The sequence below is a fragment of the Anabrus simplex genome, chromosome 2, assembly GCF_040414725.1.
Source record: "Anabrus simplex isolate iqAnaSimp1 chromosome 2, ASM4041472v1, whole genome shotgun sequence".
In the NCBI taxonomy this organism is placed as follows: Eukaryota; Metazoa; Arthropoda; class Insecta; order Orthoptera; family Tettigoniidae; genus Anabrus; species Anabrus simplex.
Genome location: NC_090266.1, coordinates 626,902,063 through 626,928,708, shown reverse-complemented (window position 1 = coordinate 626,928,708; position 26,646 = coordinate 626,902,063). Strand labels below are relative to the sequence as shown.

Here is a 26,646-nt window from a genome sequence, read left to right as displayed (position 1 = left end):
AGTCACTCGCACAGTCTATTACCTTCTGCCAAACGTTGGGAAGCCATTGGGGACTGTTGGAAAGGCAGTCTCTGTTGAAGACAGCAACAGAGCGCCTTACTGCGCAAAGTACAGATGCCACGTCAGAACAGTGGCCTTGGAGGAGTTCCTTCAACTTCGGAAACAGGTCGAAGTCAAACGGACTCATGTCTGGTTAGTATGGAAGGTGTTCCAAGACATTCCAATGCCACTGTTGCGATAAGAGCTTGGCAATGTTGCGACATGATGTGTGTGTTCATGCAACATGATAGGGCGATTGTCTTGCAATAAACGTGGACATCTGCATCACATAGCCGGATGCACAAATTGCTCCAGAAATCGGCAATAGAAGTCACTGTTGAGAGTTTGCCCCTCAGGCACAGCATGCGTAAGAATAACACCCTTGTAGTTGTATGCCATAATCGGCATAAGCTTCACCCAACTGGATTCCTGTTGGAATTTCTGTGGACATGACGAACCTGGGTGATGCCATTCATTCAACTGACGCTTTAATATTCAGGCTCGTAGGCTTGTGCCCACGTCTCATCAATGGCAAAAATACTCATACGCTGCAGAAAAGAGTCCTTCATTGCAGTATCTGTCCAGGTGGATGCCAGCCAGTGCATTAAAAAAAAAAAAAAAGCTATTATGGTTCATGTTGTGGGTTAATGTAGTCACGTCCTAGTTCGTGAACCATGGGCAATGGCTGAGTGGCCTAGTAACTGGTCCTAAGAGTCAGGATACCAGTTGCTATGGAATAGGAGTGGGCATCTCGGACATATTCTGAGTCGGCCCTCCTAGTGCTAGGCGGCTAGGACTATACAATCCACCGGTGGTCCATAACCTGGAGATCCTCACTTGGACTATGTGTACGTAGGGTAGCATCCTGCTTCATGAATTTACCGAGCTCAGAACATTTTAAGCAAGCCTTGGACGTATGGGAGTAACGGAGTCCCACTCCCATTTGACAGGCGAGGGACTCCTTGGAAACAACTTGGCGAATGAAATGGAATTCGATGGGGAGCTATCAATATTAATGGGGCTTATGGGAAGAAAGTAGAACTGGCTGAGTCAGCAAAGAGGATGAATCTGGATGTGCTAGGAGTAAGTGATATTCGGGTAAGGGTTAGGGGAGAGAATGAGGAAGAGATAGGAGACTATAAAGTATACTTGATGGGTGTTAAAAAGGGAAGGGCAGAGTGTGGGGTAGGGCTGTTTCATCAGGAATACCATTGCACACAACATAGTTTCTGTTAGGCAAGTAAGTGAGCGAGCGAATGACGTGTGTAGATTTGGCAGTTGGAGGAATTAGGACGAGAACAGTCTCAGTGTATTCACCATGAGAGGGTGCAGATGAAGATGAAGTTGACAAGTTTTATGAAGCACTGAGTGACATCGTGGTCAGGGTCAACAGCAAGGATGGGCGATTTCAATGCGAGAGTTGGAAATAGAACTGAAGGATATGAAAGGGTGATTGGTAAATGTGGGGAAGATATGGATGCTAATGGGAATGGGAAGCGTTTGCTGGACTTCTGTGCTAGTATGGATTTAGCAGTTACGAATACATTCTTCAAGCATAAGGCTATTCACCGCTATACATGGGAGGCTAGGGGTACCAGATCCATAATAGACTATATCTTAACCGACTTTGAATTCAGGAAATTTGTTAGGAATGTACGAGTTTTCCGGGGATTTTTCGATAATACAGACCACTATCTGATCTGTAGTGAACTAAGTATTTCTAGGCCTAGGGTAGAGAATGTGAAATCTGTCTGCGAGCGAATAAGGGTAGAAAATCTCCAGGATGAGTTAGAAGTACATGGATATGATTAGTGAGAAGTTTTGAACAGTAGACAGTACCAATATAATGGTCCGTTTATTGGACATTATACATTTTCCAGCTAACTCATTCTTGGTTGCCTGCGTTTCGCCCTCGTGTGCGAAGTTGGGCTCATCAGTTGGGACTTAGCACACCTCCCAAGACCCCAAGGCTAGTGCATACCGTGGAGGCCACTGCATAGGCTACCTGAAGCCACCAGCAGTGCCAATGCACTATGAGAGCTGTCTCATTTCCAAAAATTGATGCCTGCCTGGCCATCAGATTATATAGTTGTTTAAAATATATATAAATTTACTCATTCAGGACAAATATTTTAAGATTCCTATGGGAATCAACATCTATATCATCAGTAGACAGTGAGCAGGTTTATGATATGGAAAGAGAATGGGTGGCATACAGGGATGCTGTAGTAGAAACATACTGCTTGGGAGAGAGCTAAATTTGAAGGCATGAAGATTCAGGAATATTGTTAAGTGAGGAAGGACATCACACTGACTCCAGTTATCTGAAAGGAAAAGAACAAGAGAATTTAAGAGATTGGCCTTGAAAGATGAAATAAAACAGTCAAGCTAAGTTGAATGATCAACTTCTTCACATCTTAAATATTAGTTATATTTCTTTCTTTCACAAGAAACTCATTTTAAGAATTTGCATAACAGTATTCTACTTAGTTGGTCCTCATATGATTCTCAGTTCTGCTACAAATATAATATTAGGTTGAGGGTTTGGAACAGGGTATATTCAGATTCAGTCCGACTCGTTGGCTGAACAGTCAGCGCACTGGCCTTCGGTTCAGAGGGCCCCGGGTTTGATTCCCGGCCAGGTCGGGGATTTTAACCTTAATTGGTTAATTCCAATGGCACGGGGGCTGGGTGTATGTGTTGTCTTCATCATAATTTCATCATCACAATGCGCAGGTCGCCTACGGGAGTCAAATAGAAAGACCTGCACCTGGCGAGCCGAACCCGTCCTGGGATATCCCGGCACTAAAAGCCATACGACATTTCATATTCATATTCAGAGAGAAAAATGAAAAGTAGATTAAAATCTTACCCTGCACCATCTCAGAAATATTTTTCCGTGGTTGGTAACTTCACTTATAATCAAATGGTAAGACAGTACCAGATATATAGGCCACAGCTGCTTCCTTCACAAATCTATCTTTAATTACTTACAGGTAAACACATCAACAACACAAATTATATCAGACACACATTATTTTCTCTCCCTCACTGTCAACATGGCAATACTGACCACGGTGGTTTGCAGTAAGGTCAATCGGGGAGATTTTGGACAGTATGATAGGTTGGCCTTTTTTAGTTGCATAGCAAGGAGTCGCCGCTGCCTTGCACTTCCGCGCGCATTTTAGTTTGACATTGAGGTTATGTTTCCCGTGTTCCACGTTTTTAAAATTATGATTCGATTTCAAACTTGGGAAAATTTCCAGTGTGCACTGGCATTGTTGAAAGTTCATGCATTATCATTAAGTGGGTACTTTCAATTGTTGCGGCCAGAAGAAATGCATTATAACTATGGTTCTTAGTGAGATCAAAAGCAGTGTCTTACGCACATTTTATTGAAAACTGAAAGCAGTCTGGGTGATTTTGGACAATGCCTAGAAATTATCAAAAGCAGAAAGGAGCTACTTCAGAACTATTCGTAATAATATTAGTAAAACTATTAGTAAAAGCCATACATGATATTAAAAGTGGCAAGTTGTCTTATAGAAAAGCATTTGATTTGTATGGTATAAATTGGTCCACCCTACAAAATAAAGTGCAGAAAGTACTCCTGAAAAAAATGGGAGGACAATCAGTGCTAAATGAGGAAGAAGGAAATGCTCAAGGAAGCTCGTTACCCTCCAACACAACCTGTTACCTCCTGCCGCCGCATATGAAATGTTCTTCCTGGGTTCCTGGGAAGTCTAATTTTGGCTGTGGCTTACGCCGAGGTGAAAGCAGTGCAGAAACATGTGATGGTGCTAGAAGCAGCAGTGAAAATCAATGTGATGAAACACACAGGGAAGGTAATGACCAAGATAATGATGTTCTGGTGTTGCAAGAAGAGGCTTTCCTTGTTGCAGATTATACATACAAGTTGAGGAACAAAGAGCATACGAGGCAGTATTTTTGGCACGGCCTCAAATATTCGTTCAAGGGATGTGGCTGTCAAATACTTACGCCCACATATAAACAGCAGAAAAGTGTTTGTGTTCCCTAACATCCCTGATGAGAATACAATAGCTAAAGAACAAATTCTGAAAATACTTCCAGCCCAAGTTGAGAAGATAGGAATGTTTATTTTCAGAGAAAATGTATTTTAAGTTTATGGTTTATATGCCATGGCAGCTACATGTTCCCTGTATCAACTTTTTTTTTGCTTTTTTTTGTTTTCTTTTGGCATTATGATTTGTATTGTTTGCACAAAAATCCTACTGAAAGATCTTAATAATGTATTTTTGGATCAATGTGAATTTGCTTAGTCATTACAGTTAAATTTGTTACATTTCTCTTACTGGTAGACACTTGCTCATATGACTGAGTAAATTTACCACACTTGAACAATGACCTACAGTATTAAGATCGCAAGTAATAAATTTCATTATGGTCGGTATTGACAATTGATCACCCCCTTTTGATAGTACCTAGTAAGAAACATTACTTTTTCATCAACAAGTGGAACTGGTCTTAAATTACTTTACTTTGAGTGAAGTATCACCTACAGAAAATCACAAGAACGAAAATGCATTGCTATTATTAAGACAGTGAGTTATAATGTATTAAACAATGATCTGCTGGATATATTTCTACACATTTACTACAAAAAGAGAAGCCAAAAGTAAAAATTACCTTGCCTTGGACTTCAATAAAATATATGTTGGCATAAATGATTCTATTTCGTGCTTCATAATTATTGTATATTTAAGAATGAATTATAGATGTCAGAGAAAACCTCATACCTGCAGTATGAATTCGATCCACATTAATCGTTTTATTAATAGCGCTAGAGATGATATCTGCATGGTAACGATGACCCAGATGCTCCAACATATCTACAGCAGCATTAAGCATAGCTATTGGATTAGCTATGTTTTTGCCAGCAATTGCAGTCCCTGTATTACGTGTTCCAGGTTCAAAAACAGCATACTGTAACATCAAAATATGAATGTATAAGACAAAATGTTAAATAAATAAATAAATAAATAAATAAATAAATAAATAAATAAATAAATAAATAAATAAATAAATAAATAAATAAATAAATAAATAAATAAATAAATAAATAAATAAATAAATAAATAAACAAATAAATAAATAACAAGGGAACTTATTTAGCACTGGTGACAACTCACCATTTTAGAGTGCTTTGCTATTTCATTTTACACCGCAGATTTTGCTTTATATAGTTGTCATTAACTCTAAGTTAATTAGCTTATCATTTCGATAGTTTTATCACTTTCATAAACACTATAATTTTAAATATAACTATATTTAAGTTAGTTCTTATAAATAATATATTTCTGTAAATTTAACACACAGTCAGTCAGTCAGTCAGTCAGTCAGTAGGCACTTTAAAGTTTCACTTCCGATACAGATATATCCACAAACACCATAACACAAGTCGATAAATTTTGGGTTTTTGAGTTTTTGTCCAGGGTTTGCATGAAAATATGTGTTTCTGACTAAATCGATTGCGCTAATCATGAAACTGAAGCCTGCTTCTCTACAGCATGTCAGCTTTTTGCACCATCATCGAAACCTGTACTTAATGAAATCGGAAAGCAATTACAGGAAGATGGGAGGCGAAATGGAACAATAAAATGGTATTAAAAAAAAAAGAGTAATGAATTAGAAGAAGCACATATGGTGATTTGAACAATTACTAGGTGGAGGTATTACATCCCTTTACATTTGCCCATGAATGAAAGATGTCCTTTCTTTTGTGTGTCACTTCTCCTTCACGTGTGATACACCAGCAGTAGTCAGACATCAAGATTATTCCCCAACGATCGATCGATCGATCAATCAATCAATCAATCAATCAATCAATCAATCAATCAATCAATCAATCAATCAATCAATCAATCACTACTGATCTGCATTTAGGGCAGTCGCCCAGGTGGCAGATTCCCTATCTGTTGTTTTCCTGGCCTTTTCTTAAATGATTGCAAAGGAATTGGAAATTTATTGAACATCTCCCTTGGTAAGTTATTCCAAACCCTAACTCCCCTTCCTATAAACGAATATTTGACCCAATTTGTCCTCTTGAATTCCAAATTTATCTTCATATTATGATCTTTCATACTTTTAAAGACACCATCCAAACTTGTTCGTCTACTGATGTCCTCCCAAGCCATCTCTCCACTGACAGCTCGGAACATACCACTTATTACAAGTCATTAATCTCATTTTTGGTCCGTATTAACGATAGTGATTACATACAATTTACAAAATATACATTTAATGTTAACCTAGTCAACACTTACAATACCACATTTTGTGGTTAAATATTTATAAATAACAGAAAGGTTGTGAACATGTTTCGCCCTTCTTAATGGGCATCATCAGCACAATGGATAACCTTAAAACAAATAATTACAACTAAGAACATTACACTTATTGATCATATAAAATTGGAATGAGATGTTGTGATGTTAATAGTTATTTTTGATATCATGATTAGAAAGTTTGACGCGAATGTTACAAACACAAGTTAAAACTCCATGGAGTGTATCTTGTTCTGTTATTAGCGTTAGTCTGACTGGCATTCCTGCTACGTGTATTGTATGGGTGTGGCGGAGGTAGGGAAGTGGGTTGAGGGAGGGAAGAATTGGGCGGAGTAATATGTATTGGTATTGGTATGGGAGGGGGATTATTTGAAGGGGGAATTGTAGGTTTAGTATTCGGGAGGATAAGTGGAGTTGTTGAATTGACAACTTTTAATGTATGCAGAATTTTCTTTTGATTTGGAATAACTGTTTTCAATAACTTCGGTATTAATGTGTATAAAGAACTCTTAATCTCCGTGTCGTCATTAAGGTTGCGATCTTTATTAAATGTTTTGTCCAGATAAATATTTTCTAATTCATTTAGTAGTTTTCCCTTGTTAGTATTCCTTATTATTGTCAGTTATTATTGTCAGATCTTTTTCTATTGAGGTAAAATGGTGGCCCGTTTCCTTCATGTGTGTACTCATAGCGGAATATTTGTTATGTTTGTCGGCATTGAAATGTTCCATATATCTTGTAATAAAACTACGTCCAGTCTGGCCAACGTATGAATAACCACACTGCGAACATGTCAACCTGTATACCCCTGAACCTGAATATTTGCTGTTATTATTATTATTTATTTTATTATAATTGAAAAATATGTTCTGTGTAGTATTGGTTGTTCTGTAAGCTACGTATATATTATACTTGTTGAAGGTATTAGTAATTTGGTGGATAGTTGGGCTATTATAGTCTGAAAACGGCATGTTTATTTCTGTTAGGCCTATCTGGTTTGAGGTTAGTGGATAGCTTGCTTTTGATCTTATATATCAGACGGTTTATCATTTCAATCTTATATCCATTGGTTACTGCAAGATTTCTTATATAATTTAATTCAGTTCTCAAATTTTTGGGAGATAAGGGGATTCATAAGGCTCGATATATCAGGCTGTAAAAAGATGCCTGTTTTTGTGATCCAGGATGTAATGAAGAATTATTTATTGTAATTGACGAGTGTGTAGGTTTTCTGTGAATTTGATATTACAGGGGTTGTTAGATCGGGTAACTTTTATATCCAAAAATTTACAGAGCCTCCATCTTCATCTTCTTTTGTAAAATTTACGTTGCGATCAATCTTGTTTAATTTATCTAATATTTCATTACTACTGGTGACATTCTTGTCAATTATGGCAAATGTGTCATCCACAAACCTTAACCATAAACTAATTCCTTTTATGTTGGTTTTAATTTTTGTGTGCTCAATCGTATCCATATAGATATCGGCTAGGATACCCGAAATAGGGTCTCCCATCGCCAAGGCGTTCTGTTTGTAAATTCTACCATTAAACGTGAAATAGTTATCTAATGTATATTTTAATATAGTCATAAATTCTTCGATCTCCATTTTGCTGAGGTTATTGTATTTACTGATATTGTTGTATATAATATCAATAGTGTCTTTAATCGGAATATTTGAAAACATGTTAACTAAGTCGAAAGAGCACACTATATGATGGGATTGTAAGTTGAATTCGTTAAGGGTCTCGCAAAAATCAATTGAATTATTTAATGGTTGCTTGTTATTAAATGTATAGTGTCTTTTGAGGAAGCTATGAATGTATTTAGAAATTTTGTAGGTTGGGCTGTTACGACAGTTAATAATGGGACGTATTGGGATATTTTTCTTATGTATTTTGGGGAGGGCTCTAGCTTTAGGGAGGCTGGGATTCATGTTTGTGAGACTTTGTTGTTCCTGGTCATTAAAAAGAAATGTTGATTTTTTTTAGCAATGATTTTACGTTTCGTTGTATTCTTGCTATCAGGTCTTTGTTTACTATTGTGTAGTTGTTATCATTAAGAAAATCTTCTGTTTTTTGGATAAATGCAGGTCCATCTAATAGAACTATTAAGCCTCCTTTATCAGCTTTGGTTACAATGATGATGTTATCTATTTTTGTCTTTATGTTACGTATTAATGTATGTTGTTCAGGGTCAAAATTAGTGTTCAGGTTTTCTGCTAACCTTGGGAGTTTTTTCTTTATATCAGTTCTTAAATCGTTTTGTACATCACAAGGTAATTTGGAAATGTTACTTTCTATTTCGGATGGTATTTATAATATCGACTTCTTTATTTTTGTTAGGCCAATTATGTTTGGGACCTTTATATAAGAGTTCTATCTCTTCATTCCAAAATTATGTATTTGTCAAATTTGTTACTATAGGTGTGACGGAATGCATTGGATTTGTCTTCTGTTTGTATTTAGCCTAGAATGTTGAGTTTGGGTTGTTTTTATTTGCATAAGTTTTTTGTCGAGTGTTGTCTGTTTTTTGTCCATTAGCTGCGTTAGTTTCTTGTTTACATACTGCTGGAATGACTTCCATTCTAATGGGACTAATTCTTGGGATACTATTAAATGCGTTTTATATAGTTGAAAGTTCAAATGGGCTTTCTTCTGGTATCTTATTTTAATTTCATTCCTCAACGAAATGTCATTTACTCTCTTTTGTACCTTGTGGGCGGTTGTACTGTTCAAATTCTTCCTTTGCGTCGATCATAAAAATTTTGGGATCAATTTCAATTTCAGGCAGTTTTTTTAAAAAGCTATGTCCTTACTCAGCTTACATATTTTTGTTTTAAGATTAAGAAATTTGTTCATTTGGTATTTTGCCTGGTTGGCTACTATATTACAAGTCATTAATCTCAATTTTGGTCCGTACTGACGATAGTGATTACATACAATTAGTCGAGCAGCTCGTCTCCTTTCTCCCAAGTCTTCCCAGCCCAAACTTTGCAACATTTTTTTAACGCTACTCTTTTGTCGGAAATCGCCCAGAACAAATCGAGCTACTTTTCTTTGGATTTTTTTCCAGTCCCTGAATCAAGTAGTCGTGGTAAGGGTCCCATACACTGGAACCACACTCTAGTTGGGGTCTCACCAGAGACAAATATGCTCTCTCCTTTACATCCTTACTACAACCCCTAAATACTCTCATAACTGTGTGCAGAGATCTGTACCCTTTATTTACAATTCCATTTATGTGATTACCCCAATGAAGTTCTTTCCTTATATTAATACCTAGTTATTTACAATGATCCCTAAAGGGAACTTTCACCCCATCAACGCAGTAATTAAAACTGACAGGACGTTTGCTATTTGTGAAACTCACAACCTGACTTTTATCCCCGTTTATCATCATACCATTGCCTACTGTCCATCTCACAACATTATCAAGATCATTTTGCAGTTTTGCAGTTGCTCACAATCTTGTAACTTATTTATTACTCTGTACAGAATAACATCATCTGCGAAAAGCCTTATCTCTGATTCAACTTCTTTACACATACCATTGATATATATAAGAAAACAAAGGTCCAATAATACTGCCTTGAGGAATTCCCCTCTTTAATTTTTACAGGGACAGATAAAGCTTCACCTACTCTAATTCTCTGAGTTCTATTTTCTAGAAACAGAGCCACCCATTCAGTCACTCTTTTGTCAAGTCCAATTGCACTCATTTTTGCCAGTAGTCTCCCATGATCTACCCTATCAAATGCCTTTGACAGGTCAATCGCGATACAGTCCAAATGACCTCCTGAATCCAGGATATCTGCTATATCTTGCTGGAATCGTACAAGTTGGGCTTCAGTAACCTTTCCTAAACCCAAACTGCCTTCTATCAAACCAGTTATTAATTTCGTAAACATGTCTAATATAATCAGAAAGAATGCTTTCCCAAAGCTTACATACAATGCATGTCAAACTGACTGGCCTGTAATTTTCAGCTTTATGTCTATCACCCTTTCCTTTATACACAGAGGCTACTATAGCAACTCTCCATTCATTTCATAAAGTTCCTTCATGCAAACAATAATCAAATAAGTACTTCAGATATGGTATTATATCCCAACCCATTGTCTTTAGTATATCCCCCAAAACCTGATCAATTCCAGCTGCTTTTCTAGTTTTCAAATTTTGTATCTTACTGTAAATGTCATTGCTGTCATAGGCAAATTTTAATACTTGTTTAGTATTAGTCACCTCCTCTATCTGGACATTATCCTTGTAACCAACAATCTTTACATACTGCTGACTGAATACTTCTGCCTTTTGAAGATCCTCGCATACACACTCTCCTTGTTCATTAATGATTCCTGGAATGTCCTTCTTGGAACCTGTTTCTGCCTTAAAGTACCTATACATACTCTTCCATTTTTCACTGAAATTAGTATGGCCACCAATAATGTTCCAGAGTTTTAAGTTCCTGAGGGAACTGTTCACCATGTTCCTCTGATGTGTCAGCCAAATTGTCCTGAAAATTGTCTAGATGTGACATTAGAATATGTAGTTTTAATGAGACCTTGTATCCTAACTGTTTAAACAACTGTAGCATATCTTCCACTATTTCCTCGTATTTAGGCTGCTTACTCTGGTCAAGGAAACAATGCACAACATTGTTTAAACTCCAAGTTTGCTGTTGTATTTCCATCAATGTACTTTCAAAGTGTACATCACACACCAAATTATGTTTATGTGGTTCAATAAATATTCCTTCATCCAATTTTGTGTCTGATACACAGGTATTGGAAACAGTTTCCTGTTCTGTACAATGCTTTCACATACTGCTTCATCAGTCCTAATTTGATGTGCAGTGGAGGCAATAAAATGTGATCTAGATTAACAAGATGCTCATTCGCGATGTTCTTCAACCCCTATATCAGTTTTTTTCCTCTTAGGCCACTCTCTCCTACTCCAATTCTTATGTTATGCTCTACTGTCCCATTCACATATATAAGAAGGCATCTTGGTCTACCATGCTTGCTGGCCAAGAAGGATGCCAGTCACTCTACAGTCACCACGTACAAGCCATGAGTGTTCTTCAAACTTCATATTTCGAAGGAGTAGTTTCATCATGATACTGCAAGTCTCTTAAGTGTACTGAATATACAACTGGAATTGATGCTAAGCTCATTTCCAACATGTAGTAATACTGCTTTCAAACTTCGCTGTGAATAATCTGTAAATAACCTTCACTGCTTAAACTCATACTTTTGAGCTGCCATTTTCGTCATAATCCGGCAATGTCTTTGCTGAACATCATTAAACCATTGTCAACAAAAAATTCCATAAAGTATTTATCACGATTTCTGTCCACTGAATATGACAAATATCAGTCTAATTTTAGAAGCAATCATAGCACAACTATTGCACTACCTACTTAAAGTTACAAATGACATAGGAGTAGCTATGGACAAGGGAGAAGTTATTGTTCTAACTCTTCTAGACCTTAGTAAGGCCTTTGACTGCGTTGACACGGAAATACTGATGGCAAAATTACGTGCTCTTAACCTCTCACAAAGCACACTATTCTGGATGTCTTCTTATCTCTCTGATCGCCGGCAGTGTGTATCAGCAGGTGAAAATTTCTCTTCATGGCAATCTATAGAGCCACTCCTATTTTTGATCTTCATTTCAGGACTAACACAAGTAGAATAGAATAGAATACTCCCGTCCCCCAATTCCGGATCGCCTGGAGCTGGGGAGAGAGCATTCGTTTATTGCAATTCCTTGAATTATGATACATGACTTACAATACCCTCTTACAATTATTGGCTGTTACTATACTGAATATGAATTATTTTGTCCTAGACATTAACAATATTATATAGTCTAGGACAACATGTATCTTCCCTACCTTAACTTACTAACTGAACGAATTTTTATTTATTACGTTATAACATTAAAAGAAAAGTTAGAATCAAAATGACAAATTTACATTGAATATATACTACATCTAACCTGAATCTGTCTGGTCGCGACATCCCCCCTGGTGAGGAACTCCTACCACCCTTCCCAGGGATGTCACGACCAGACCCGTCTCATGAGGCTCCGAAATCGAAACCTCGCAGACCCCTTAAGTTGTCAATATTGTTTCCTCACCACTCCTTCGTGTGACAGCCCACATGTGTGCGGATGACCTAGCTCAACATGTAGGCTGCCTCGCCTGTATTCCACTGCCGAGACGGAATCCATAACTCGGCTCATATTTCGCTGACTGATTGACAACTTGTTTCCTCTGGTTTAATATTGTTCACACCTTACTCTAATCTACACGTGCAGGAGTACTGAGTCAACACTATGCTTGAGATAGGATAGGCCTATCTCCTCCTATCCCAACTGTACTATACTACAGCAGCCAGAACAAACTAACAATCCCAAAGCAAACTAAAAACAGGCTAACAAACAACCTCATTGTAAGGAACACATTACTGCTAACATATTAATGAACTAAATCTACTAATTAGAAATATACAATTCCTAATGTATGAAACAACACTGAACAACTATAAGAGAAACATACTGCTAAACTTATAACCATTGTCGCCCTTACTTCTTAGCGACTTAAACTCTATAATGTTCTGTAAAGTTGTATTATATACTTATATGGTTAGAAGATATCGTTCTTATAACTCATACACATCTGCTATTTCAGAGATCTCTTGTTGTACAGTCGTCATATTGCTTCTCTGCTGCGCTTCTAACTTACATTGTCATCATGTTTTGCTTATTACATTTTTCTATTTCCATATTACCTCTCATTCCTCTAATAATACTTATAGTTACAAATTACTTGTCTATCCTCATGCTCATCTACATACATTTACTATCATTTACTAACACTGGTATTACTTTCAGTTATTGCTAATCTCATTTTAATTTCTTACACGACCTGATTGTAAGGAACTCTTTACTGTTAGCATGCTGCTGAATTAAATCTGTTACTTAGCAATATACAACATCCAATATAAATGAACACTGAACAACTACAAGAGAAACATAGTCCTAAACTTATAACTATAGTATTTCCGAGATCTCTTGTTGTACAGTCATCATCGTGCTCATGTATATTACATTTACTATCATTTACCTGTACTGTTATTACTTTCTGTTATTACAAATCTCATTTTAATTTCTTTCTTCCACATGCTTCTTAGAATACAGAAAAATTTAGCTAGTTTTCCTGGGGTAATCCATTCTCTATTTAACAGTTTGGTTATTGTATAAAATTCTTTCTCTCTTTCTACTTTTAATTTATATTCATCACCAAGGTATTTAGTTCTCAGTGCCTCCGTTCCCTTACATGTTCTCAGTAAATGAGCTTCTCCCATTATGTCATCACAAAATAAACACTGATTTACGTTATGTTTCTCACTTATTCCCTTATTTTTGTATAAACCCAAAAGCCACCACAACACACCTCTTAGTTCCCTATTTGTGATTCTATTTTTTCTTATTGACATTTATTGGATAATGCCACAGAATTCTACTAGTGTTCTTTTGGTTTCACATTCTTCTCTGATCGTCTGTTTCTCTATGTCCTTTACTCTGATCGTTAGTATTTTAATGAAGCTGTTTTCTTTACCGTTCATCTCCTTATCCCAATATAGCCCCATTCCTATTTTGTCTAGCATACCTTTTACTTTCGATAACCAATAATTCTCATCCAAGTGTCTCATCTGGTGCTGGTAGGCTAGATTTAATATTTCCCTCCCCTCTCCTCTTTTTAATCTTAACCAATATTTTACTATTTTCTTACTTATGTCTGCTTGGATGCTGATATCTCCACATATAGTTCTCACTCCACTATTTGCTGCACATTCTGGTAGGCCCATTATTATTTTACAAAATTTGTTACTTATGATATCTAGTTCTTTTTTATCAACTTCTATACCCCATATTTCAACCCCATACAGTGCTTTTGATACCACAAGGGCATTAAAAACATTTTTATGTACTTTGTATTGCAAATTAGGCATCTTTTCTAAGGCCTTTATACTTGATAGGGCGGCCACACCTTTTATTTTTGCATGGCGTATCTGTTCCTTCCACAACCCATTCTTTGTTAATATTATTCCTAAATATTCTAATTTATTTACAACTTCCAATTCAACACCATCTAATAGCCATCGCCTTTCATTTCTTTTTAATTTATTTCCTCTTTTGCAAACCATTACTTTTGTTTTTTTGGTATTTATTTTCAAATTCCATGTATTACAGTATTCCACCAATTTTTTGAGGTTACTTTGCATACCTGCTGTTGTTAGTGAGAGCAGCAGGATGTCGTCTGCGAAGACTAGACCGGGGATCTCTTTATTGTATAAGCAAGGGCTAGTATTATTCTCTTTCGCTAGGCATTCTATTACATCATTAATAAAGAGCAAAAACAGTATTGGTGATAGTTTACATCCCTGTTTAAGTCCAATGTTCGAGTGTATCTTTCCTATCATTACATCTTCTTTGACTTTAACTGAACATATTACTTCGGCATATAGTTCTTCTATGGCTTTAATCATTTTCATTGACATTCCTATTCCGGCCAGCTTCACAACGACAGCCCGTCTGCTGACTGAATCAAAAGCTTTTTGTAGGTCTATTGCTGCAATGTATAGTCTACCACCTTTCTTTCTTATGTACTTATCCATTAACGTTTTGATTATAAATGCATTGTCAGTAGTTCTCATTCTTTTCCTAAATCCTGATTGGTATACCGAGAGAATAGAGTAATCTTCTGCCCATTTCATAATTCTTTTCGCTAAAATCCCAGTGTAGATCTTACTTAGTGAGTCCAACAATGTAATCCCCCTGTAGTTGTTCGTATTCGTTCTTTCTCCCTTTCTTTTGTAGATCGGGCAAATTACTCCTTCCTGCCAAGATCTTGGAATTTTTTTTCCCTGAAATATTTTATTGAATATTTTAGTTATTATTTCAATCATCTGACCGTTGTTACCTATCTCTTTCCAGAATTCATGCGTAATTCCATTAGCAGCACCTGATTTTCCGCCCTTCCCTTTTTTCATTACATCTAGTACCTCGTCTGTGGTTATTATATCGTCTAGTATAGGCAGCGTACACTCCATTTGTCTCAGTATACCAATTTCGTTTCTGTTCTCTACCCATGTGTCCTTACCCCCTAATAACCCCTTAAAATACGTTAACCATTCCTCATTAGATATTTTTACTTGATCATAGCTTTTATAACCCTTACATATTGTGCTAATTTTGTTCCATACTTTCTTTGTTTCATTTTCCTTACAGTACTTTAGTAATATTTTTGATTCTTTGTCCTGCCATTTACTTTTCTTATCGCTTATTAAATCTTTGTATTCTTTCCTCTGGTTACAAAAATCTACTCGTAAGGCCTGAGATCCCTCATTTCTATACCTTTTTAAAGCCTTAATCACTTGATTTCTCTTCTCCTTACACTCCTCCGTATACCATACATTTCTTTTATATTGTCTACTCTTACTCACAACCATTTTTTTACCAACTATTTCTATTGATCTTTCAAGCATTCTTATTGCCTCATCTAGGTTATTATCCTCTATCATATACTCCATGCCTATTCTCAGAATTTCAAAGGTTCCGAATAGCAACTGGGAAATGATGAGACGCTGTCCAATTTTTTACCTGGATTTCTTTAATAAGAGTTAAAGCCTCTCTAGATGCCAGTACTAGGTCTATAACACTCCCTCCTGACTCAACTATATATGTTAGGTTGCCTGATTCATCTCCCGGCCATCCCCCATTTAAAATGTACAATTCCTCTATCGCGCATATTTCTAATAATTTCTCTCCATTTTTATTACACTCTTTGTCTTTGCTGCTCCTTTTTTCTATTAATAATTCCCCGATTTCTTTATCGTATAATGGATTATTTAGGCCAACCCTTGAGTTAAAATCCCCCATTATAATTATTCCTGCTTCTTCATTTAGTAATTTTATCTGATTTACTGCGTCGACGAGTTCTTCAAAGAAATTTTCCTTCTCGAACGGGGACCCCGATGGATGGTTATAGCCAAAGCCAATAAACATATCTCTCCCCTTTTGATTTCCTTTTTTTGTTTTGACCCAGATCATGTCCTCACATCCTGATTCCCATATCTCCACTTGTTTGCAAATTTCATCTTTTGCGATAACTGTTATCCCTCCTGGGTGACGCCCTTTCGTACTCCTTTTATATTTTGTTTTACTCCAGACCTTAAATCCCGGTATTATCACATTTTTACTAGGCGGCAACCATGTCTCTACTATACCAATAATCTCACTCTCTCTCATTAAATCTATAAATTCATCATTTCCCAGTTTACTTAGTATACCCTCTATGTTGATTAATCCCACTACCCAGTCTAGTTACTTGTTCATAGGTATATCTGCTGCTACCAGGGCCTTGCTTCTCGTTATTCGTGGTTTTTCTATTTGTATAATAGATCCACTTGGGGAACTAATTATTTCCTCCTCTGACCCTCTAGCTTCCTCTGACCTAGTCAATCCTTTCTTTGCCCATATGTCCTTTAAATTTAACGCTGGCTTACGTTTTTCTTCTTTTCTCCCTGCGGTGTCTTGCTTTCTCTGGATCACATCTCCTTCTTGGGTAGATCTCCTGGGTTGGTGATGTCCGGTTTCTGTCGTCACAACATCCAGTTCGTTGTCCTTGCTTGGTAGGATTGCACACGTACCTGTTGACTCAGGAGTGCTGGCGTCTCTCACTGTACTGCTGTACTTCCGCTTATCTGACGTATCAGGACAATGCCCTAGCTCACGTAGTTGACCAGCTGTCCATGCCCTGCTCCACGAATCGTCTGATATAATGTCTGTTTCCACGTATAAAGGCTTTTAGTCCCGAATGCCTAGCTTTTCCTTGATGAAAGCGTAGTGTTCGTACATTCTCCATTTCTTCCTTGTCTAGATCTTTCTTTATCCATATCTTCGTGCCTTTCAAGTTTCTGCTATTTTCCAAAATTTTACGGGCCTTCAAACCAGATACCATGCAGACTTTTACTGGTCTTTTTCCCATATTTCTTCCTAATCTGAAGGCGTTATCAATATCACTATCATTACACTCTATTTTCAAATTCTCTCTGATTAGAGAGAGTACTCTATCTATCAAGTCATTGAAGTTCTCTCTCCCTGGTTCTGCCAATCCGTAGATTATTATGTTTTTCTTCCTCCCTTCTTTCGACCGTGTTTTTTCTTTTTCCTCGAGTTTCCTTAATTTTTCTTCTACCTCCAGTGCTTTCTTCTTCAAACCATGTATTTCATTTTTGTTTTGTAATACACTCTCTTTAATACCCTTCAGTTCTGTTTGTATAAATGATTTCAAGTCCTTGAAATCATTTTTCTGTTCTAGTAGCATTTCTTTGGTCTTTTCTGTATGGCATTCTTGCATGATCTCTTTAATCTTCTCGATATCGTCCCATGTCAGTCCTGGGCCAGGGTTCATCTCCACTCCGCCAATCACTAATAGTACCATCACTACAACTAATGACACTACTGTACGAGTGATGTTGATATCGTTTTTCACCGTTTGTAACGATTTCTTCCTACATCGGACCTGCCATCTGCCTATAGCACATCTGTATTGTTCAATTGACACTCCCATGCTCGCGCACTCCTGTACTTCCCGCATGTTCAGCACTACGTCCGTTCACCTCGCTAGCTGAATTGCAACTGCGGCTAACACAAGTAATTAAAGATTGTCAATATCATGTGTACGCAGAAGACTTACAAATACATACATATGCACACCCTCATGACTTATGACTGCAATAACTAATATGAATGACGACCTAGAAAGAATATGCAAGTGGACCGATGACCACACACTAAAAATCAATGCCCAAAAATCGCAGTGTATTATTTTAGCTACTAAAAAAAACCCACGCACACATCACAGACGTTCATATTCACCCAGTAATATTAAGAGGCACTCAGCTACAATTCAAAGACACAGTTAAAAACTCAGGGACTATAATGGACGAAAACCTTAGTTGGAACGATCATGTAATAGGTCTATGTCAGCGAGTTTTTCATTCCTTACATTCCCTTAACACTCCAATGGTCACGCGGATCACAATAGTGATCCAGCCGGTTAGTTTTTTTGCTCCAGTTTTTTGGTATGATTGTTGACCTTGAGCATCTGTGTACCTTCCTCGTGCCCCATCCCCTCTCTGATAATGCAGTAGTCTGCTAACCTTGACTGATGGTTATTGCGTTATAGAACAATTTATTCTTGTGGATCACAACAGTGGTCCGTGCGACCACTAACGTGACTTAATTTGACTTTGTTTGTTTCCTTATTACAGTATCTAGTCTCAGTTCATGTGCATGTATCTACTCAGTTTTATGAGTTGATATTAATTATTGGTATATAAGTACAAAATGGATGACTATGCGAATATAAATCGATGGCTGAATGAACCAGACAGTGACATACCTCAAAAACATTATGGAGGGAGTGAGACAAATCACAATGTCCGGTAATTTTTCAGGTATTTTTTATAAATGGATGCATAATTATATTATGTTGTACAGAAAATAAAGTTCTTTTCACAATGCATCATCGTATTCATTGAATAAATAGTACAGAATAGCAGTATATCACAAAGAAAAATGGATCACAATTGTGATCCGCGCGACCACTGATGTGACTTGTCTTTGCGCGATCACTGGAGTGTTAAGAAACTCAGAAATTTACTCCCGCAAAATGTAAGAAAACTGCTTATCCAAAGTTTTTTTTTTTTTGCTACTTGCTTTACGTCGCACTGACACAGATAGGTCTTATGGCGACGATGGGACAGGAAAGGGCTAGGAGTGGGAAGGAAGCGGCCGTGGCCTTAATTCAGGTACAGCCCCAGCATTTGCCTGGTATGAAAATAGGGAACCACGGAAATTATCCAAAGTATGATAATGCCAATATTCGACTACTGTGACATAGTATACAGTAACATGAACGCCTTGCTTTCCATCAAGCTCCAAAAGGCACATAATGCATGTGTTAGAGTTATTTCAGATATAACAAGGTTAACCATATTTCTCCCGGATTTGACAGACTTTCATGGCTTCGCTTAAGAGAGCGACAAAATTTACACACTGTTTCTCTGTTACATTGTTTACTGAACCTCAACACTCCTGAATACCTTGCCACACAATTCCATTATCTAGCATCACCTTCTAGTATTCCTACCAGATCATCATCCACCTCAGTACTAAGCATTCCCATTCACCGCTCAACTGGTTACAGTAGATCATTTGTAGTCACCACCAGTCGAATTTGGAATTCCCTACCTGCTGAAATTAGGAGCGTGTCAAACCACCTCTGCTTTAAGGTGGAAACCTTTACTGTGTTACAACTCATATGTTATTCTCAGTTCAATACGGACCAACAACATGAAATTCATAACCCTTGATTAAGAAACTCTGTCAAACCTGGTTAATAAATAATAATTATTCACAACATATGTAGGATTAGATCATAGCCAAGTTATTAGGTTAATTAAAACATTGAAGTGATACCTTAAGATATTAAATTGTAGATAACTTATTTAGTGTATATTTAACTCTTCATGTAGGTGTATGTATGGTCGGACAGAATAGCAGGCTTCATAGCCTGAGTCCCGCCATATAAAACAAGACAATAAATAACAAGAACAATAATAATAATAATAATAATAATAATAATAATAATAATAATAATAATAATAATAATAATAATAATGTGCAAGTAAATTATTTTCACTGTGATGTGATCTCAGAAGTTGCACTACGTCTTTTAAGAGTCCCAAGTCTTTGACCAATTTGTTAAGTTCTACTTGAGTAAGAGTTTTTGGGTTACTATTGGTACCACACTTGGAATAGTCAGATTCACTGCTTTCATGATTTACCTCCGGTTCAGAGAATTAAAATGTTTCCATTGATTTGGTGGAGAGGGGATAGGCAGCCCTGGACCATGAGGGACATGTCTAATAGCCAAATCTACGTTCGGATACATGATTTTGTTCATTTTTCTTTTGCTGTATCCCACTACTTTCGTCATACAGAAGTAACAATCATCAATGCGATTCTTTACTTATCACATAAGTTCCACATATGTAGCAAAATGTATCAGGCCTATTCATACATTGCCTTCCTGAAATTTTGAACGCAGCTTCGACGAAATACCACCACTCACAACAATGAGTGTAAGTATACCTTCTTCTAGCTCTCGCACTCACGCAACTGTTGATTTCTACAGCGACATTGGAACATCATCTTTGAAGGTCATTTGCCCCTGTGGGTGGGGGTGGTGGAATAACACGATAACCCCTGCCTGTCCTAGAGGTGACTAAAAGGTGACCCAGGGGCTCTTAACTTTGGAGTGTAGGTTGGCGACCAAAGTGCTTCCACTTACTTGTACCAGGCTCCTCAATTTCATCTATCCTATCCAACCTCCCTTGGTCAATTCATGTTCTTTTCCGACCCTGATGAAATTAGAGCATTCGATGCCCAGGGAGTCTTTCATTTTCACGCCCTTCGTGGCCTTTGTCTTTGTTTTTTTTTTTTTTTCCTATGGGCTTTACGTCGCACCGACACAGATAGGTCTTATGGCGACGATGGGAGAGGAAAGGCCTAGGAGTTGGAAGGAAGCGGCCGTGGCCTTAATTAAGGTACAGCCCCAGCATTTGCCTGGTGTGAAAATGGGAAACCACGGAAAACCATTTTCAGGGCTGCCGATAGTGGGATTCGAACCTACTATCTCCCGGATGCAAGCTCACAGCCGCGCGCCTCTACGCGCACGGCCAACTTGCCCGGTTGTCTTTGTTTGGCAGTGTGCCAATTCACTGTCATAAATTGACAGTTGGAACGAAAATGGATGCAGTTGCCACGAGAAGAACAGATACGGCACACAAAGTCGATCATCGATAGCGAGAGAGTTATTATTTATAAGCTTCATTTTCCGTATTGATTGCATTCAATTTATAGACAAGAAAAGTGTTCCACCGATCAATACTTATTTATTGTTAATGAATTATTACACTAATACCGGTTTTGGCCTCTCATGGCCATCATCAGCTAGTACATAACATTTATAGTCATTAGACAAAATTACAAAGATGTTACGTTAGATCCGGATGTCTAATGAAGAATGGAAGTAAAATATATTGCAGTATTGTTATGTTAAAATATTTGTGATTAAAGGTGGTGGTGATGGTTACAATAAACTAAAACCTATTTAGTGATATGGATATGAGTACATTAAACACATTAAAACATATAGGCTACAGTATAAAACACTTGAAAAATTATAACATATTAAAACATAGTATATATTTTAAAAACGTCTATTAAAATTTGGGTTCATGTTGTGTAGCACTCATTCTTCAATCTTCTTGTGGTTGTTGTGCTAATTTAGTTGTATTAGGTGATCGTCGAGAATGTTCTATGGCTGATATACTTTATATTGATGTGTTGTAAGAACTCTTGTCATTAAATTTTTGAAAATTGAGTATTGTGCAATTCAACTATTGATGTACTCCAGTAAATATATACTATGTTTTAATATGTTATCATTTTTCAAGTGTTTTATACTGTGGCCTATATGTTTTAATGTGTTTAATGTACTCATATCCATATCACTAAATAGGTTTTAGTTTACAGTAACCATCACCACCACCTTTAATCACAAATATTTTAACATAACAATACTGCAATATATTTTACTTCCATTCTTCATTAGACATCCGGATGATCTAACGTAACATCTTTGTAATTTTGTCTAATGACTATAAATGTTATGTACTAGCTGATGATGGCCATGACAGGCCGAAACCGGTACTAGTGTAATAATTCATTCACAATAAATAAGTATTGATCGGTGGAACACTTTTCTTGTCTATAAATTTAAAAAAAAAGCGAGAGAGTTATACGTATAGCGTAACTGAGGAGAGAAGTATCAAGCCGGCGGTGAAAAAAATAAAGAAATGCCTAAGAGTGATACAACATTATTATTACTACTTCTCAAAAAATACTAAACTAGCGAGTGGAACTTCGTAAATTCGGTGTATCATGACAAGTCACTCACCTTATTAGTGGACTTGGTGCAAATTACTGCGCATATTAGACATGCTACTTGGAATGAACAGTACCATATCACCCAAAGTGACGTGTGTAAAAAACTGCCTGCCCCTATTATCATGTGAACTTCTGCCGATGGAGATGTGGTAACTTCCGAGAGATACGTGATAATGGTGTTCCTGATCTATGGTGGACATGGGTCACTTGGAGGGATGTGGTGATGGTGTTCCTGATCTATGGTTTACGTGGTTTACGTGGTAACTTCGAGGGACGTGGTGATGGTGTTCCTGTGATGTGTTCCTGATCTATGGTGGATATGGTACTACGGACTGTGAGGACACAGTCAACGGAGCCAGCACTTCAATAAGGTGATATGCATGTGTGTCATTAAGGAACTGTGTGAACTGTGTCTTATCAAGTAAATTTTGAATTCAGCAAGTCACTTTAAAACTTTCTAGCAACTTTAATTCTCATTATTTCGAACTTATACATACATACCAATTTTTCAAATGACTTGCTATTTCTTACAGCCAGTGTAATATTAAGTCGTACCGACAAACTTGCTAGTGAGTGGAAAATTTAAAACTTAACCCCTTCGTTAACTTTTCTACGGACTGGAACTTTGCTTATACCCGTATTATGTTACTTAGTTAGCTAACTGAAGAATGAACTTTAGCTCGCTATTTTATAGGCATAACAAGACTGAACTTTATTTGCTTGCACCAACTGATCATTTCAGAAAGAAATTCTAATTAATTTCGTTAGTTCCATTTTCAAGAATGATCTTTATTTATTGCAAGGTGAACTTAATTAAAACTGTTATTTATGAATTCAAGAATGTACATTATTCACTTAAAATAATTATTTCACAGTGATCTTAATTAATGTTGTCATTTATAAACTTCAGGAATGAACTTTCTTTATCCAAGTTAATTATATCAAGAAGAAATTTTATTAATTTGTTGCTAATAAGTTTGACACAAACTATTATCAATTTACTGATTATTAAATGTGGACGAGAGTCCAATTTGACAAGTATTCAAGGAAATGATAGGCCGTTCATTTACTTTGATCGATTTTATAAAGTTTATGTGGCCAGTTTATGCAATCTTTTACTCCCTCTGTGTACAATCTCCTACATAAGACCGCACACGCCCTGCGAAACCCTCATGCTCCATTACACGCATCAATGAGTGCATGTCAGTTACTGGTACATCATATTCAGACAACACACTACACTACCAACCACCACAGAAACACACAATAGTGATTACATCCCTCCATATAGGGTTGGCGTCAGGAAGGTCATCCGGCCGTAAAACAGGGTCAAATCCACATGTGACACAGTTCGCACCCGCGACCCCACAGGTGTGGGAAAAGTGGTAGAAAAAGAAGACGACTCACCAAACCTCATCATTAGTACTGAATCTCACTAACTGGTGGAAAGGTAAAATACACTGTAATATGTTTGTCTTAAAACATAGGCAGAAATCTTGTATCTGTAAATATTAGTTACATGTGTTATGTGGTTGGTTTACCTAGTGGTGGGCAACAAAAGTGACTAGAATGGTCACCTAATGAGTTTAAACTAGCTGTTAATAATGCAGTTATTTTCGTCTTGTTTTGCTGGTGTGTTAAAGAGAAGCATCATGTTTTCTGGATAGTCCCAGGTTTAATTACTTAGGAAAATGTGATTGATGGGAATGTCAGTTGACATTTTTTGGTGGAGGAGCTTTGTTCTTATTTCTACATGTGCTTATTGCAAGTTCTGTAGTCGATCCATCCCTTGGAGCTTGCACTGAATAACCCATAACATCAAGTAAGCTGAACATCGTATTCTACCGGGAATTTTGGTGAATAAGGTTTGTCGTGTACTGTGAAAAGTACGAAAATCCTAAATTATTCTGGAGTTGTATAACCTTCATAATCAAGAAGAAATGGTGGACTGAAAACTGTATACCTCTTTTGGTATTTTTTGCTTATACTTAGATATTCAATATGGGCTTCAATTAATTGTAATTTAAGTTGTAATATCTTATTTGGTCATGATGTATAAATTCCTTTGGAAGGACATATTTATATCGTGGTAATGAGAATGTAACTTACTTGACTGGAATCTTAAAGCCTGTGGCCTATCCCGTACATTAGAAGTTCCGAATTATTATTACTATCATCATCATCATCATCATCATCCGTATTTACCTATTTAAACTGCCCAATTCAGGTTATTTGAGGTCACTTTATGGCATTCTATTGTAACGGGTAGTCCATGTGGACGTGGTTTCTTATTTCAATTACCTTGACAATTATATTTTTGTAATATATTGATTGGATGGTACTTTCAATTTCTTAATTTCTTTCTTCACTTATATTTTATTTCTCGAGTACCACCAATGGTTACTTCAGAAAATGAATGAGTTGAAAATAGCCTAGCTTCAGTTCTGATATGGTCTGCCATGTTTCTTTTCTTCTATGTCATGTGATCATGTTGCCATGGCTCTGATGTTTTGCATGGGGTGGGGGGGTTCCATTGTTTTTGATATGTGATGACAATAAGACGATACGTTTTTATTTTTTGGTCTTGTCTGATTCTGCAATAACTGTGTGTTGGTGGACGTCGGGATCTGTGAAAGTGCTATTGGTATTTTAATTAATTTTTTTTTGCAAGCTGCTTAATGTCGCACCGACACAGATAGGCCTTATGGCGACAATGGGATGGAAAAGGGCTAGGAGTGGGAAGGAAGCGTCCCTGGCCTGGTATGAAAATGGTATGAAAATGGTGTGAAAATGGGAAACCACGGAAAACAATCTTCAGGGCTGCCGACAGTGGGGTTCAAACGCACTATCTCCCAAATACTGGATACTGGCCGCACTTAAGCTATTGAGCTTGGTTTTTAATTAAATTACTCCATCTTGAATTGTATTTATAATAGGAGTATTTCTTTATTACATTTGATCTTCAGCTTTGACTCGCTCATTTTGAATTTTATTCAAGTACTTGATGATACATCCTTGATTAATTCAGCTCGACGTATCTCTTGAAATATTTTCTTGCTTTGATGGCTGAAGTATTTATCCATCTTATTTTTCCACGATTGTCCCTTTCAAGTCTTGAAGCAAGTCATGCAAAGGCCATTTTCAACTTATTTAATTCAATAATAACTACTTAATTTAAGAACATTTCTTCCATTTTTTAATATTTAATTCATTTGTATTTGATTCTGAATATGATTTTATTGATTCATTATATATTTTGTTAACCTTTATCAACTTCAGTTGAAGGTTTTAAATACCATTATCTATTTCTTTCCTTAATTAATGACATTTATAATTTAAATTCCTTTTATCCAATTAAAGTTTTAAAATCTTCTCTTAACAAGTGTTCTCATTTCAATCAGTGATTTATTTTCCTAACTTAAGTAGCTTGATTCGCTTGACCTCCTTTGGGCCTGGTTTGTTGTCTTAATCTCACGACACTTATCTGTGACTGATTTATGGTAAGTGCGCTTCTATTTCTTGTATTTTGATGTGAACGTTTGATCATTTTGTGTGTCCCGTGTCATGTAACACCATCGCATGTAGACACCCCAAAGGTACGCGATAACACTACTAGGATCATCAATGCAAATGACCAACAATTATCATGGAACACTGACTTTAACCAGTAAAATTACTGCTCCACATTGCAAGAACTCAACATGGTCAAATTACAGCATGGCAATTCGCTGACACATCATTATCTTTGAGATGGCCTTCTAAAAGACATGAAATTTTACACATTGTAGTTTAAAGTCTAAATCTATTTTTTCTTGAATCGATTCTGACAAAAGAAGTCACCACAAAATATAAACTTCGTGTTTCCATATTGACAGCTAAACTTTCTTTATATCTCTATTACAATGATTTATTTTAGAAGAGTATCCTCCTTATTCAATACATTATGGTTAATGTGAATTTAAAAAACTTAAATTTCACGTTTGTCACATCTATACATGTTTTGATCCTAATTGGATCATCTTCAGTAGATTGCTAAAATTGACATCACATATTGTGGTTGAAAACATTTAAAATAGAAGCAAGAATGATGTTATGAATGTTATATTGTACTTATTAAGAAAAAATTCATCCTCTAATAAGGTCGTGTTAAAATCTTCAGTGTGCACTGTTATCCACTTGTTGTGATATCC

At 36.7% G+C, this 26,646-nt stretch overlaps 1 protein-coding gene across 3 annotated transcripts in view; it reads right to left on the bottom strand.

The window, feature by feature from the left end:
- The window catches only part of LOC136864280 (isocitrate dehydrogenase [NAD] subunit gamma, mitochondrial), a 319,092-nt gene that overhangs the window by 112,999 nt on the left and 179,447 nt on the right, over positions 1-26,646 (bottom strand). For all 3 annotated transcript variants that reach the window (XM_067141053.2, XM_067141054.2, XM_067141055.2), the window contains exon 8: positions 4,818-5,004. In XM_067141053.2, the coding sequence (XP_066997154.1) occupies positions 4,818-5,004 (187 nt within the window). The remainder of the gene's footprint in view (positions 1-4,817; positions 5,005-26,646) is intronic.